The sequence below is a fragment of the Pseudophryne corroboree genome, chromosome 9, assembly GCF_028390025.1.
Source record: "Pseudophryne corroboree isolate aPseCor3 chromosome 9, aPseCor3.hap2, whole genome shotgun sequence".
NCBI classification, from domain to species: domain Eukaryota; kingdom Metazoa; phylum Chordata; class Amphibia; order Anura; family Myobatrachidae; genus Pseudophryne; species Pseudophryne corroboree.
Window position 1 is genome coordinate 386,172,479 of NC_086452.1, and position 15,007 is coordinate 386,187,485.

General features: G+C 49.0%; 1 protein-coding gene across 16 annotated transcripts in view; it reads left to right on the plus strand.

The window, feature by feature from the left end:
• The window catches only part of CACNA1D (calcium voltage-gated channel subunit alpha1 D), a 923,074-nt gene that overhangs the window by 883,362 nt on the left and 24,705 nt on the right, over nt 1-15,007 (plus strand). For all 16 annotated transcript variants that reach the window (XM_063940810.1, XM_063940825.1, XM_063940809.1 and 13 more), the window contains one exon: nt 1,638-1,759. In XM_063940810.1, coding sequence (XP_063796880.1) covers nt 1,638-1,759 — 122 coding nt within the window. The remainder of the gene's footprint in view (nt 1-1,637; nt 1,760-15,007) is intronic.

Sequence of the window (15,007 nt, forward strand, 5' to 3'; positions counted from 1 at the left end):
GACGAAATGACTGTCGAAAAGCACTGTTGTCGAATCGACATTCTTCAATTTTAATATACTTTTGTCGAAAAGCCGCATTTTAACATTGCAGACATGTCGAATTGAAAAAATGTCGAATTGCCAAAAGTCGAAAATGAAACGGCAGGTTTTTTGTCAAAGTATTGTATTGCATTGACGAATCAAATTCGACAGGGTTTTGTGTCAAAAATGACCCGTTTTTCGACATTTTCGGCAATTCGACCGCAATTGCATATACCCCTTGGTGTTATGTACCACTGTACATAGAGGTAAGATTATACATCAGATTACACTGTAGATACTGTTACTTATGTGATCACAGTTTACATATATACATTATTACAGCCCTTAAATTACATAATCACTCTGAAGAGTGAGAAATGGAGGCCCCTGCTCACGAGCTTACTGTGCAAAGGGAATATGGAGAGACATGGACAGAGAGGAAGGAAGGGGGCAGCAGTGGGATGCAGAGACTGGAGAGCTAGGAGCAAGGGATGGGCAGCTTGAAGGGGTGTTAGACACATTGCCGGCGGTCACATGACCAACACCGGCATCCCAACAATGAGAATGTGGATGGGGTAATTAGTTTACCCCTCCCCTGTCCCCTACCCTGATCCGCCCGGGGTGGTGGCTAAGGAAAAAGTTCGGGGGGTGGTGGCTATGGCTAAGAGTCTGAGAGGGATATTCAATTAGGCCCAAAGAGACATCTGGAGTAAAAACACTCAATGTTTCTTCGGGTTTTGCGATCGGGCTATTTGATTAGCTCGTCCATTAAAAAGTGCACTTTCACCCAAAAACACACAGGTTCAGTGAAACCTGTGTGTTTTCGGGTGAACTAGCCCCGTTTTCGGATGAAAACAGGGCTGTTATCGGGTATTCCTTGATAAGCCACGGCATGTGCCGGCTTATCAGGGCTAATTAGATCCCTCTCCCCCCACCCCCCCCCCCACCCCGGCGATACTTTGCACGCGACAGTATGTGCGGGTAATTGAATATCCCCTTGAGTGTGACAGCTAGGGCCGAGTCGGGGGGTGGCGGCTACAGCTAACCTCACCCCTCTAGTGCCTATACTGCACTCGGACCCTAACAGTGACCCCAATACTTACCTTCAGGATTTCAGCGGTCGGTGTTCCGACACTGGGATTCCGAGTGGTGTTGGCATTCCGGCATCCCATACTGCAATTCCACCTTTATATCTCATTCGTATACAGTACATTTCAGGATTATCATTATGCAGTTACGCTAATATTTGACAGTATAATGACAGTAACAGTTACCTCTGCAACAGAGTCACAGGAGCAATCGCAATCTTACTGTACATATCTGAACATCCTTACAGAAAGTTTACATTCAGCAATTTCTTCAGCTCTGTAAAGGTAATTTATTTATACTGAACCATATACCCCATGCATATTGCTGCCTAATGGTCATTTCTCAATCAGAATTTTTAAAACTACATAACCTTTGCCTGTATAACATTCCCTGTATAGTACTCATGTTAGAAATATATAGGGCACACTTACCATGTGACTGTACAAGCTCCATCAGTTCACACAGGAGTTACTGTACATGACCATGGAAAGAAGAGTCTCTCATTGTCGTGTTTATGTGTTCTGCAGCAAACCGAAGATCTTCATTTAATTTTGAATGCCTGCGTAGGCAAAGCAGTCAGGATGACATCCCTCCATCACCAACATTTCACCACCGTGCGGCGTTACCGCTACACTTAATGCAGCAGCAGGTAAACAGACATCTGATTTCATACCTTCCGATAAAGCCGATTTGATTTTCATGCTTTCTTTAGCATATACGTGCCTCAAATATAATTTCCAAACAATTCTACCTGCAGCATACCAGGTTCACATATGTACTGTATGTATTTGTCTTGCAGCCTGCTGTATTATAGGGGTCTTTGCAAAGCAAGTTTGGGCAGTAAGGGATGGTGTAATGGTTAGCATTACTGCCTCACAACACTGAGGTCATGGGTCAATTTCCACCACGGCCCTAACTGTGTGGAGTTTCTATGTTCTCCCTGTGCCCTCCTGGGTTTCCTCTGGGTACTCCAGTTTCCTCCCACAATCCAAAAATATACTGGTAGGTTAATTGGCTCCTGACAAATGAACCCTAGTGTGTAAGTGTGTGCGTGTACATGGGCAGACTAGATTGGGCAAATAGTTCTTATCTGCCGTCAAATTCTATGTTTCTATGACCGGGATGTTATGAAGTCCGAGTTTGGCGGCCATGCGGGATGCGGACGAATTTGGATTTTTTTTTTTTAAAGGAGCAATCGCGTACAAGGCTAAACCATGCCTTGTACATGATTTCCTCTTTAAAAAAGTCTGCGTTCAGCTGGCATCCCGCATGGCCGCCGAACTCAGACTTCATTACATCCCGGCCTATGTTTCTAAATAAGGATATGCATAAACAACTAGTTAAAATCAGGACCTGTTTTGCTATGCATTCAATTCAGTGGTAGGGATCAGTTCCCTCTGCAACTTAGCAAAGCCTGCTGAATGTTTCTCCTCCCTCCTGTGTACTGACGTTAGGGAGAGGCTGCAAGAAGAGGAGAGGGAGGGATCAGATAAAAATCTAAGTAAAAAAAAAGTATAAAGAATTGATGGAACAGATAATAGGATTTTAATTACCTACCGGTAAATTCTTTTCTCCTAGTCTGTAGAGGATACTGGGAATCCATTTAGCAACATGGGGTATAGACGGGTCCACTAGGAGCCTTGACCACTTTAAGAATTTGATAGTGTGCACTGGCTCCTCCCTCTATGCCCCACCTACCAGACTCGTTCTAAGAAACTGTGCCGAGGAAACGGACATACTTTGAGAGAAGGATAGATCAGGAAAGTGGTGAGATTACAAACCAGCACACAGAACAATACGAAAGCCATGCTAACCAAACTTGAAACATGAACAGCAACCGCTGAACAAACCAGAATACTTAACCAAGTAACAGTGCAGGAAGAACGAAGCATCACGCGGGCGCCCAGTATCCTCTACGGACTACAAGAAAAGGATTTACCAGTAGGTAATTAAAATCCTATTTTTTCTAACGTCCTAGAGGATACTGGGAATCCATTCAGTACCATGGGGAAGTACCAAAGCTCTCAAACTGGGTGGGAGAGTGCTGAGGTTCCTGCAGAACTGATTGACCAAACTGAAAGTCCTCAGAGGCCAAAGTATCGAACTTGTAGAACTTTGCAAATGTGTTCGAACCTGACCAAGTAGCTGCTCGGCAGAGCTGTAAAGCTGAGACCCCCCGGGCAGCCGCCCAAGAAGAACCCACCGACCTAGTAGGGTGGGCCTGTACAGATCTTGGAACCGGCAATCCTGCCGTGGGATAAGCATGCTGGATCGTGAGCTTGACCCAGCGTGCAATAGACTGCTTTGAAGCAGGACACCCAATTTTATTGGGATCATAGAGAACGAACAGCGAGTCGGATTTTCTTTGACGAGCTGTTGTCTTTACATACACCTTCAAAGCCCTCACAACATCCAAAGACTTTGAAGTAGCAGAGGTGTCCGTCACAAACGGAACCACAATAGGTTGGTTGATGTGAAATGCGGAAGAAATTGCTTCTGAGTTCTGAGTTCAGCCCTATCCTCATGGAAAGTTAAGTAGGGACTCTTGTGAGACAACGCCCCTAGTTCCGACACGTCTTGCTCAGGCCAAGGCCAACAGTATAATGGTCTTCCACATAAGGTACTTTACGTCAACCTCCTGTAATGGTTCAAACCAGTCCGATTGGAGGAGCTGCAGCACCAAATTGAGATCCCAAGGTGCTGTGGGAGACACAAAGGGAGGCTTGGATGTGCAGAACACGTTTCAAAAATGTCTGGACCTCAGGGCGAGAAGCCAATTGTTTCTGAAAGAAAATAGACAAAGCCGAAATCTGTACTTTAATGGAACCTAGGCGTAGGCCCACATCTACTCCCGACTGCAGAAAAAGCAGGAGACATCCCAGATGAAATTCCACCGCGGAATATTGTCTGCACTCATGCCAATAGACATACTTCTTCCATATACGGAGGTAATGTTTAGACGTTACCCCTTTCCTGTCTTGGATCATAGTCAGAATGACCTTGTCAGGAATCCCTCTCCTGGCTAGGATCAGCCGTTCAACCACCATGCCGTTAAACATAGCCGCGGTAAGCAGGGGCATTTCTACAGAGGAGGGGGCCCGTGTGCACCTCTGGGTGGGCCCCCTTCTCTGCACGGCGCTGTAGACTCCGGCATTGTGCTGGAGTCTACTGCGCATGCGCAGGTCTCCGGAAACATGGCGCCCGCCATGATCCGGAGACCATTTTGGCTGCGGTTTCCGGCGCGATCACAGCTCCCAGCACTGTACTCCGGAAAGGTAAGTATTAAAATGGGTGCGGTGTGGGCCCCACCTTGACCCAGGGGCCCATGTGCACCGCACCCATTATAGAAATGCCAGTGGTGCTAAGTCTTGATAGACGAACGGGCCCTATTGCATAAGATCCTTGCGAAGAGGTAGAGGCCACGGATCTTCGTGGAGCATCTCCAGAAGGTCCGCGTACCAGGCCCTTCTTGGCTTTTCCAGTGCAATGAGTATTGCTTGTACCTTTTCCCTTCTTGTACTTTTTAGAATTCTTGGGATCAGAGGAAGTGGAAGAAACACGTACACCATCTGGTAGACCCACGGAGTCGTCAGCGCGTCTACCACCACTGCCTGTGGGTCTCTCGACCTGGAACAATACCGCTTGAGCTTCTTGTTGAGACGAGAGGCCATCATGTCGATTTGTGGATATCCCCACCGACGTGTCAAGCACCTGAACACTTCCGGGTGAAGGCTCCACTCCCCCGGGTGCAGGTCGTGTCTGCTGAGGAAGTCTGCTTCCCAGTTGTCTACTCCCGGAATGAAGACTGCCGACAGCGCCACGGCGTGTTTTTCAGCCAGGAGGAGAATTTTTGACACCTCTGCCATTGCTGCTCTGCTTTTCGTTCCGCCCTGACGGTTTATGTACGTCACCGCCGTTACATTGTCCGACTTGACTTGAATGGCCTGATTCCGAAGTAGAGATGAGGCCTGCAGAAGGGCGTTGTAGATAGCCCTGAGTTCCAGGATGTTTATTGCAAGGGTGATTTCCTGACTTGACCATCTTCCCTGAAACTGCACCCCCTGGGTGACTGCTCCCCAACCTCTGAGGCTTGCGTCTGTGGTTAGCAGAATCCAATTCTGAATCCAAACCTTCGACCCTCGACGAGGTGAGAAGTCTGTAGCCACCACAGAAGGGAGATCCTTGCTCTTGGCGACAGACGGATCCTCTGGTGCATGTGAAGATGCGATCCGGACCATTTGTCCAATAGATCTAGCTGGAAGGGCTTCGCATGAAACCTTAAGTACTGAAGCGCCTCGTAAGAGGCAAATGCATAGATGCACCGAGATCCGGGTTGGCTTCAGGACAGCCTGAACCATCGACTGGATTTCTATAGCCTTCTCCACGAGAAGGAACATTCTGAGATTCCGTGTCCAGTATCATTCCCAGAAAGGAAAGACTTTGCGTCGGTTCCAGGTGAGATTTTAGTAGGTTCAGAATCCACCCATGATCCAGGAGTAATCTGGTTGAGAGGCAAATACTGTCCATCAACTGCTCCCTGGACGGTGCCTTTATCAGAAGATCGTCCAGGTATGAAATTATGTCCACTCCCTGTTTGTGGAGTAGAAACACCATCTCTTCCATCACCTTGGTGAACACTCTCTGTGCCATGGAGAGGCCAAATAGCAGGGCCTGGAGCTGGTAGTGGCAGTCCAAACCGTAGATAAGCCTGATGAGGCGGCCAGATCAGAATGTGAAGGAACGCATCCTTGATATCCAGAGACACTAGGAATTCCCCCTCCTCCAGACCTGAGATCACCGCTCTCAGAGACTCCATCTTGAATTTGAACACTCGTAAGTACGGGTTCAAGGACTTGAGGTTCAAAATCGGCCTTACCGAACCATCCAGTTTCGGTACTACAAACAGGTTGGAATAATATCTCTTGTTTTGCAGATGAGGTGGAACTGGAACAATGACCTGAGTCTGTACCAGTTTGTGAATGGCGTCCTGTAAGGTTATACTTGCTTCTTGTGAAACTGGTAAGCCTGATTTGAAGAATCTCTGAGGTGGGAGCTCCTGAAACTCCAGTCTGTAGCCCTGGAAAATAAGATCTATGACGCAGGGATCCTGGCATGATGTCCAGATGTGACTGAAAAATTTTAGTCAGGCTCCCACCTGCCAGTCTTCCAGGCATCGTGGTCCACCGTCATGTTGAAGGCTTTGAGGAAGCAGAACTTGAGCTCTGTTCCTGTGAACCTGCAGTTGCTGGTTTTCGTGGTTTTCCTCTAGCACCTCTTGTGGCTAGAAGAACATCTGGTTTTGCCGTTAAACTTGGCAGTCCGAAAGGACTGTAGATTAGGTCTGGAGTAGGCCTTCCTTGGCTGGGGGAGCTGCAGAAGGAAGATACGTGGACTTACCCGTAGTAGCTATGGAGATCCATTTGTCTAGTTCATCTCCACATAAGGCCTCTCCTGTGAAGTGTAGGCCTTCCATGCCTTTCCTGGAGTCCGCGTCGGCAGTCCACTGGCGTAGCCATAAGCCTCTGTGCACTGACACTGCCATAGCAGTGGTGCGTGCATTAAGCAAGCCTATTTCTTTTATGGATTCCACCATAAAATTTGCAGAGTCCTGTATATGTTGCAGGAGTAAAATAATCTCCCCCCTGAGGCAAGGTACCTAACCCCCCGATTAGGTTACCCGACCATTTGGCGATGGCCGTAGTAATCCAACCACATGCTATAGTGGGTCTCTGGGCCACCCCAGCAGCTGTTTTCTATGATCAGCCGTTTCTTTTAGGGAAGCTGCACCCAGGACAGGCAGTACAATTTATGTGACAGCCTAGATACTGATGCATCCACTATCGGTGGATTTTTCCCACTTTTTCCTATCCTCAGGAGGAAAAGGAAAAGATGATATCAACCTTTTTAGGGATTTGAAATTTCCCATCAGGATTAACCCACAGTTCTTCAAACAGGGTATTTAGTTCCTTTGACACAGGAAAAGTGGCTGAGGATTTCTTTTTTATATTAAAATAAGATTCCTCAGTCTCCTCTGTTACCTTATCAGGGATATGCAGAACTTCTCTGATAGCTTCTATGAGAGCCTCTATTCCCTGTGACAGAGTACCCTCCCCCACCTCTGAGTCCACCTCCCCCTCCTCCATGTCTGACTCGTCATCATCAGAGACAGACTGCAGGATATGAACCAAGGGACTTTTTGCGGACAAATGGCAGGGGACTGAGATGCTGGTTTGGGTACTGAGTCTCTGTTCATAAACTCAGACATCAACTGTCTTAAGTATTGCGTCTTTCTCATTGCGGGACAATTTAGAAGAGATATTGGAAATCATTCCCCTAATGGAATCTAGCCAAGCTGGCTCTGCCCTGCTAGCCTGGGAGGGTACACTGCACTGAGTACACTGTAGTGAACCCCTTGGAGAAGAGTAACACTGAGCCTTACATGAAACACACTCTTTGTCTGACATACTGTGACAGTGACAGCACACACACACAGGAACAGGTTAAATGCACAATTAACCCACAAAGAGCCCTTCAAGAGAGACACAGAGATAGCCTGGAGCCAGCACACAGCGCCCTTACTGCTAATGCCTAGCTTAGCCGGGTCGCAGACTAAGTACCCAGATTGGGGACTTTGTACACTAGTAAAAGCTCATCCCCCTGCTATGATCCCCTGGTACCGCTGAGGTAATCTGGAGTCTGCCCCCTATACCCCCATGCCCCCCCCCCCCCCCCCCCCCCGCAGGCAAATGGAATTGGTGCACTGGATCTGCTGTATGATGCTTTGGGTGAATTGCAATCAGGTATTGGGAAGAAAACCTGTATACTTTCTGACTTAGGGTGCACTGCCAAACGAGGGTGCACTGCCAAACGGACAAAATCAGCAAACTGATCCAGCAAAATAAATTGTCCATCTTTGGTCTTTCTGCAGCGGGGTTCACTGTGTTCCACAGGGAATACATTGGGGTGTAGAGTTGGATCTTGATCCAGAGGCACCAACAGGCTAAAGCTTTTACTGAACCCAGGATGCATTGCATGGCCTCCTCTATAACCCCGCCTCCGGACACTGGAGCTCAGTTTGTAAGTTTGTGCCTGCAGAGCAGGTCATTTAACAGGGGGGCTGCGCTAGGCAGCCCTGAAAAGAGCTTTTAGAAGACTTCAAGGGCTGCAGCACTTAATATGTCATTGTGACATACTGTGCTGCGGCTCCATCACCTCCCCAGCAGCGCCGCATACTCCCGCTGGCCGAGTTCCCGGGTTCTTGCGGCGGAGGCGCTCCGGTTCCCAGGCACACCACCGCAGAAGCTCTCCTGGATCTCGTGGCTGCTTCTTAGGGAGGAGGTAAGAGGGTCCCCTAGGTGGGACCTGCCGCTAAATTGCGATCTGGTCGCGGTCCCAGGAGATGGTCCGCGCCGCTGGCGTGGACACTGTGTCAGTACAAGGGCCCCACTATATCCACCAGGGCAGGGAGCACAGGTCGGATTGTGTAAAATCCGTTTTCAAAGGCTCCACAGTACCCGGTGATGAGCACCAGCATAGGGGATAAGGCACTGACCTGTAGCCCCTCCCCCAGCCCCAGGCGCCATCTACTGCTGGTGTTCCCGCCGTGGAGCTGCATATCACTCTCCCTCACTCCCTGACTGAGATTTCGGCGCCATCTTCTCAAGTAGCTGCGTCTGGTCTCCGGGACGGAAGGCAAAGTTTCCTCTGTAAATCCTCCTGGCTCATCAGCGCTGTGATTTCACAGTCACTCAAGTAGTCTACATGTCATTCTAAAGACCGTGTTAGTGAAGAACAAGTGTATCTCTACCAGAATATTTAGTACAAGTGTTCTGATATAAACATCCAGTCTCTGGCTGTGCATTGTTTAATATATAAATATATATTTCCTAGTCCACTGCAGTTTTATCGTGTGTCTAAAATAATTTTTGCTTTCTCACTGTGACTGTGTGTGCCTGCTTCTGCAGTTTGAAATTCACTTTCAGTGTATTACAGCTATAGCTATCACTGCATACTTACCAACATTCTGTCTGCTGTCTGCAGGAGAGAGCAGCCAGGTCGGCTCAGCAGGGGGGCAGGAGAGGGCTGTGACGTGTGGAGGGGGTGGACCGGAGGTGGGATGGAGGTGGGACGGGGCGGGGTTACAGTGTCAAATCATGTAAGCCACGCCCCCGCTCTGTAATGCCGCGATCACCGGCATTACACTGCAGGGGGCGTGGCTATAATGACGCGATTCAGCAAGAATCGTGTCATCGACTGCCCAGACTGCCCACTTTACACACTAAGTGGGCGGACGGGCATGGGGGACCCCTGAAATCGGGAGACTTGCCTGCTCTTCCGGGGGGCCGGGAGGGTCACCCGATTTTCGGGAGCCACCCGGCCATTCCGGAAGAGTAGGCAAGTATGTATCACTGTATTCTGTACCCTAGGGGCTAGGTGCGTCAAGGTCAAATATATAGTGCTGTGCAGTATATTCTGTTAAGTGTATTTCTGCAGCGGGGTACACTGGGGTTCCACAGGGAATAACATTGGGGTGTAGAGTTGGATCTTGATCCGAGGCACCAACAGGCTAAAAGCTTTGACTGTTCCCAAGATGCTCAGCGCCGCCTCCTCTATAACCCCGCCTCCGTGCACAGGAGCTCAGTTTGTAAATTGGCCACTAACAGGCAGGGCTGCTCCAGCAGCCCTGAAAAGAGGTTTTTAAATGAAGATAGAAGACTTCAAGGGCTGCAGCAGAGGCACTCTTAGTGCTAGATGTCATTCTGACATCTCCTGCTCCAGCTTCATCACCTCCCCCGGCGGCAGTGTATACTCCCGCGTCCTGGTTGCTGGGTACTTACAGCGAAGGGCTCCGGTTCTTCAGGTCAGGCACACACACTCACCACAGCTCTCGGGGATCACGTGGCCGCATCTAGGGAGGAGGTAAGAGGGTCCCCCAGGCGGGACCCGCTGTAAATCGCGATCCGCGCGGCCATTAGGAGGTGGGCCAGGCGCGCTGGCGTGGACACTGTGTTGGTACAGGGACCCCACTAGACCACCAGGGCAGGGGCACAGGTCGGTTTTCAGTAAAACCGTTTTATTATGGCCCACAGTACCCGGTGGTGAAGTCCAGCAAGGGAATAAGGCTCTGACCTGTAGCCCCTTCCCCAGCCCCAGGGCGCCATTTACAGTAAATGTTCCCGCTCTGGAGCTGCATCTCTCTGTCTCCCTCACTCCCTGTTAGCGTTTGGGAGCCATTACACACATGCTGAGCTGATTCTGGGACTGCTGGGCAATGTCTCCTCTGTAAAGCCGCCTGCATCAGCGCTGTGCATTTACAGGACACGTAAGTATTCTACATGTCGTTTAGACAGTGTTAGTTAAGAACCAGTAGCGGATCTTGTCACGGGCAAGCAGGACTTTTACTCGGGGCGCCGCCGCCATCCGGAGGGCGCCGCACCATGGCAAGAGCCGCCACTGTGCCCCCCGCTGTGCCCCCCGCTTTGAAGGGAACCAGACGCATAGCGTCTAGTTTCCCTTTATGGAGAGGACCTTTGTTGTGCGGTGCGCGATGACGTCATCGCGCACCGCACAGCAAAGGTCCTCTCCATGAAGGGAAATTAGACACTACGGTCTAGTTTCCCTTCATGGAGAGGACCTTTGCTGTGCGGTGCGCGATGACGTCATCGTGCACCGCACAGCATAGTGGCACAGACACTAGGGGTCATAATTGACCTCTAGTGTCTATGCTGTTCTATGGGAGAGACGTAATAACGTCTCTCCCATAGATAGAGGAGAGGAGCGGCGCCGGCGGAGGAGGTCTGCAGCGGTCTGGATCAGGAACGGGGATAGTAAGTATACTTTTTTTTTTATTTCTTTCAGCGGCGCTACAGGGGGCACAAATGGGGGCGTAACTGACCACGCCCCCATTTGAAGCCACGCCCCTATACTTTGCCCGGGGCGCCACAAGGGCAAGAACCGGCCCTGTTAAGAACAAGTGCATTACTATAGGGATATTTAGTACAAGTATCCTGTGATATACATCCAGTCTTTACTGTGCATTGTTATATCTATATGCCTATATAGCTTTACTTAGTGGTACTGATTGTACTTAGTATTGCTTGTCCAGTGCAGTTTTATTGTTGGTAATAATTTCTGCATTGTATATGTGAGTGTGTGCCAATAGCTGCTGTGTGATCTCTAATTCGTGTATCCCGCACATATTGCTATCCCTATATTCTGTACCCTGAGGGGGGCTAAGTGCATCAGGGTCCTCATAAATATAGTGTTTCACAGGATATACTACTTTGGTATTTTTCTCTGTTTTTTACAGTCACCACATACCTCTTAAATCCTCTATTTGTGCTCTGCTTTGCAGTCACAATATACAGGGGGTTTTTGTCAGGTAATTTGTCTGCTTATATTGTACTGTTACCAGGGCCGGCGCTACCATTAGGCAGCTTTAGGCAGCTGCCTATGAGCGCCGGCACTTGAAGGGCGGCCCCGCTGAGCGAACAGAAAATTAAGGCTATGACAGCCACAATGTGCGGCGCATGCTGAAAAAATGCAAGGCTCCCGCAGCCGCACAAGTGAAGTGTCGGATCAGCCGGGCCAGAGCTGGAGTCCCCGCCTCCCCTTCCTGGCTACCCGCCCCCGACCCGTTGACCGAGGAGGAGAAGATCCGCTCCCTGTGCCTGTATTGCACAAGGAGCTGCCTGCAAAGAAGGAGGTTGTGACCAGCGACGGCGGCAAGGACTTCCCCAACCACCAACTGATCTGCCCCCGTTCCCTGCTAGCCCTGACCAGCGGCTGCGACAGGGAGTCCAGCAGCCAGAAATACGGCTTCAAGGTTAATCTCTCCCCCTCTCTTTTTAGATTTACAATATATATATATATATATATATATATTGCTGTACAGTCTGGAGCAAATTACTATATATATATATATATATATATATATATATATACACACACACATAATGTTTCATGGTCTGTGCCATCTGGAGCAAATGACTATATATATATATATATATATATATATATATATATAATGTGTGTAAAATCTATCTCCAAATGGTGCGGCACTCCTCTCTCCCACTGGCAGCTGCTTCGGTGCCATCCAGATTGGTGTAGATATGCTCCAATTCAAACAGGCAGCGGCACTACTCGGAGACCTTGGCAAAGGGGTAATTATTTTCCGTAATGTTACTATGTCACCATTTTTTTATACAGTTGAAAACTATTTGAAGGTCTCTGAGTGCCGCTGCCTGTTTGAATTGGAACATTTATATATATATATATATATATATATATATATATATATATATTTTATATATATATATATATATATATATATATATGTTTATTTTTTATTTCTCTAACGTCCTAAGTGGATGCTGGGACTCCGTAAGGACCATGGGGAATAGCGGCTCCGCAGGAGACTGGGCACAAAAGTAAAAGCTTGAACTAGCTGGTGTGCACTGGCTCCTCCCCCTATGACCCTCCTCCAAGCCTCAGTTAGATTCTTGTGCCCGAACGAGAAGGGTGCATGCTAGGTGGCTCTCCTGAGCTGCTTAGAGTAAAAGTTTATTTTAGGTTTTTTATTTTCAGTGAGTCCTGCTGGCAACAGGCTCACTGCATCGTGGGACTAAGGGGAGAAGAAGCGAACTCACCTGCGTGCAGAGTGGATTGGGCTTCTTAGGCTACTGGACATTAGCTCCAGAGGGACGATCACAGGTTCAGCCTGGATGGGTCCCGGAGCCGCGCCGCCGGCCCCCTTACAGAGCCAGAAGAACGAAGAGGTCCGGTGAAATCGGCGGCAGAAGACGTTCCTGTCTTCAACTAAGGTAGCGCACAGCACTGCAGCTGTGCGCCATTGCTCTCAGCACACTTCACACTCCGGTCACTGAGGGTGCAGGGCGCTGGGGGGGAGCGCCCTGAGACGCAATAAAAACTAAAATACCTTAGGATGGCAAAAGAAATACATCACATATAGCTCCTGGGCTATATGGATGTATTTAACCCCTGCCAGTTTTCCAGAAAAAAGCGGGAGATAAGGCCGTCGTGAAGGGGCGGAGCCTATCTCCTCAGCACACAAGCGCCATTTTCCCTCACAGTTCCGCTGGAAGGACGGCTCCCTGACTCTCCCCTGCAGTCCCTACAGAATCAGGGTAAAAACGAGAGAGGGGGGGCACTATTGGCAGCTAAATTATAAACAGCAGCTATAAAAGGGAGTAACACTTATATAAGGTTATCCCTATATATATATATATATATATATAGCGCTTTGGTGTGTGCTGGCAAACTCTCCCTCTGTCTCCCCAAAGGGCTAGTGGGGTCCTGTCCTCTATCAGAGCATTCCCTGTGTGTGTGCTTTGTGTCGGTACGATTGTGTCGACATGTATGAGGAGGAAAATGATGTGGAAGCAGAGCAATTGCCTGTGTTAGTGATGTCACCCCCTAGGGAGTCGACACCTGACTGGATGGTTGTATTTAAAGAACTACGTGACAATGTCAGCACTTTGCAAAAAACTGTTGACGACATGAGACAGCCGACAAATCAATAAGTGCCTGTCCAGGCGTCTCAGACACCGTCAGGGGCGATAAAACGCCCGTTACCTCAGTGGGTCGACACAGACCCAGACACAGATACTGAGTCCAGTGTCGACGGTGAGGAGACAAACGTAATGTCCAGTAGGGCCACACGTTACATGATCACGGCAATGAAGGAGGCATTGAACATTGCTGACACTACAAGTACCACAAAGAAGGGTATTATGTGGGGAGTAAAAAAAAAACTACCAGTAGCTTTTCCTGAGTCAGATGAATTAAATGAGGTGTGTGATAAAGCGTGGGTTTCCCCCGATAAAAAAGTGCTAATTTCTAATAAATTATTGGCACTATACCCTTTCCCGCCAGAGGTTAGGGCGCGTTGGGAAACACCCCCTAGAGTAGATAAAGCGCTCACACGTTTATCTAAACAAGTAGCGTTACCGTCTCCTGATACGGCCGCCCTCAAAGAACCAGCGGATAGAAGGCTGGAAAATATCCTGAAGGGTATATACACACATACTGGTGTTATACTGCGACCAGCAATCGCCTCAGCCTGGATGTGCAGTGCTGGAGTGGCGTGGTCGGATTCCCTGACTGAAAATATTGATACCCTGGATAGGGACAGTATATTACTAACTATAGAGCATTTGAAGGATGCATTACTATATATGCGTGATGCACAGAGGGATATTTGCACCCTGGCATCAAGAGTGAGTGCTATGTCCATTTCTGCCAGAAGAGCGTTATGGACGCGACAGTGGTCAGGGGATGCGGATTCCAAACGACATATGGAAGTATTGCCGTATAAATGGGAGGAGTTATTTGGGGCCGGTCTATCGGACCTGGTGGCCACGGCAACGGCCGGAAAGTCCACCTTTTTACCCCAGGTCACCTCTCAGCAGAAAAAGACACCGTCTTTTCAAACTCAGTCCTTTCGTTCCCATAAGTACAAGCGGGCAAAAGGCCACTCATTTCTGCCCGGGGGCAGAGGAAGAGGAAAAAGACTGCACCAGGCAGCCTCTTCCCAGGAGCAGAAGCCCTCCTCTGCTTCTGCCAAGTCTTCAGCATGACGCTGGGGCTTTACAAGCGGACTCGGACACGGTGGGGGCCCGTCTCAAAAATTTCAACGCGCAGTGGGCTCACTCGCAAGTGGACCCCTGGATTCTGCAGGTAGTATCACAGGGTACAAACTGGAATTCGAGACGTCTCCCCCTCGCCGGTTCCTGAAGTCTGCTCTACCAAAGTCTCCCTCCGACAGGGAGGCAGTTTTGGAAGCCATTCACAAGCTGTATTCCCAGCAGGTGATAATCAAGGTACCTCTCCTACAACAGGGAAAGGGGTATTATTCCACGCTGTTTGTGGTACGGAA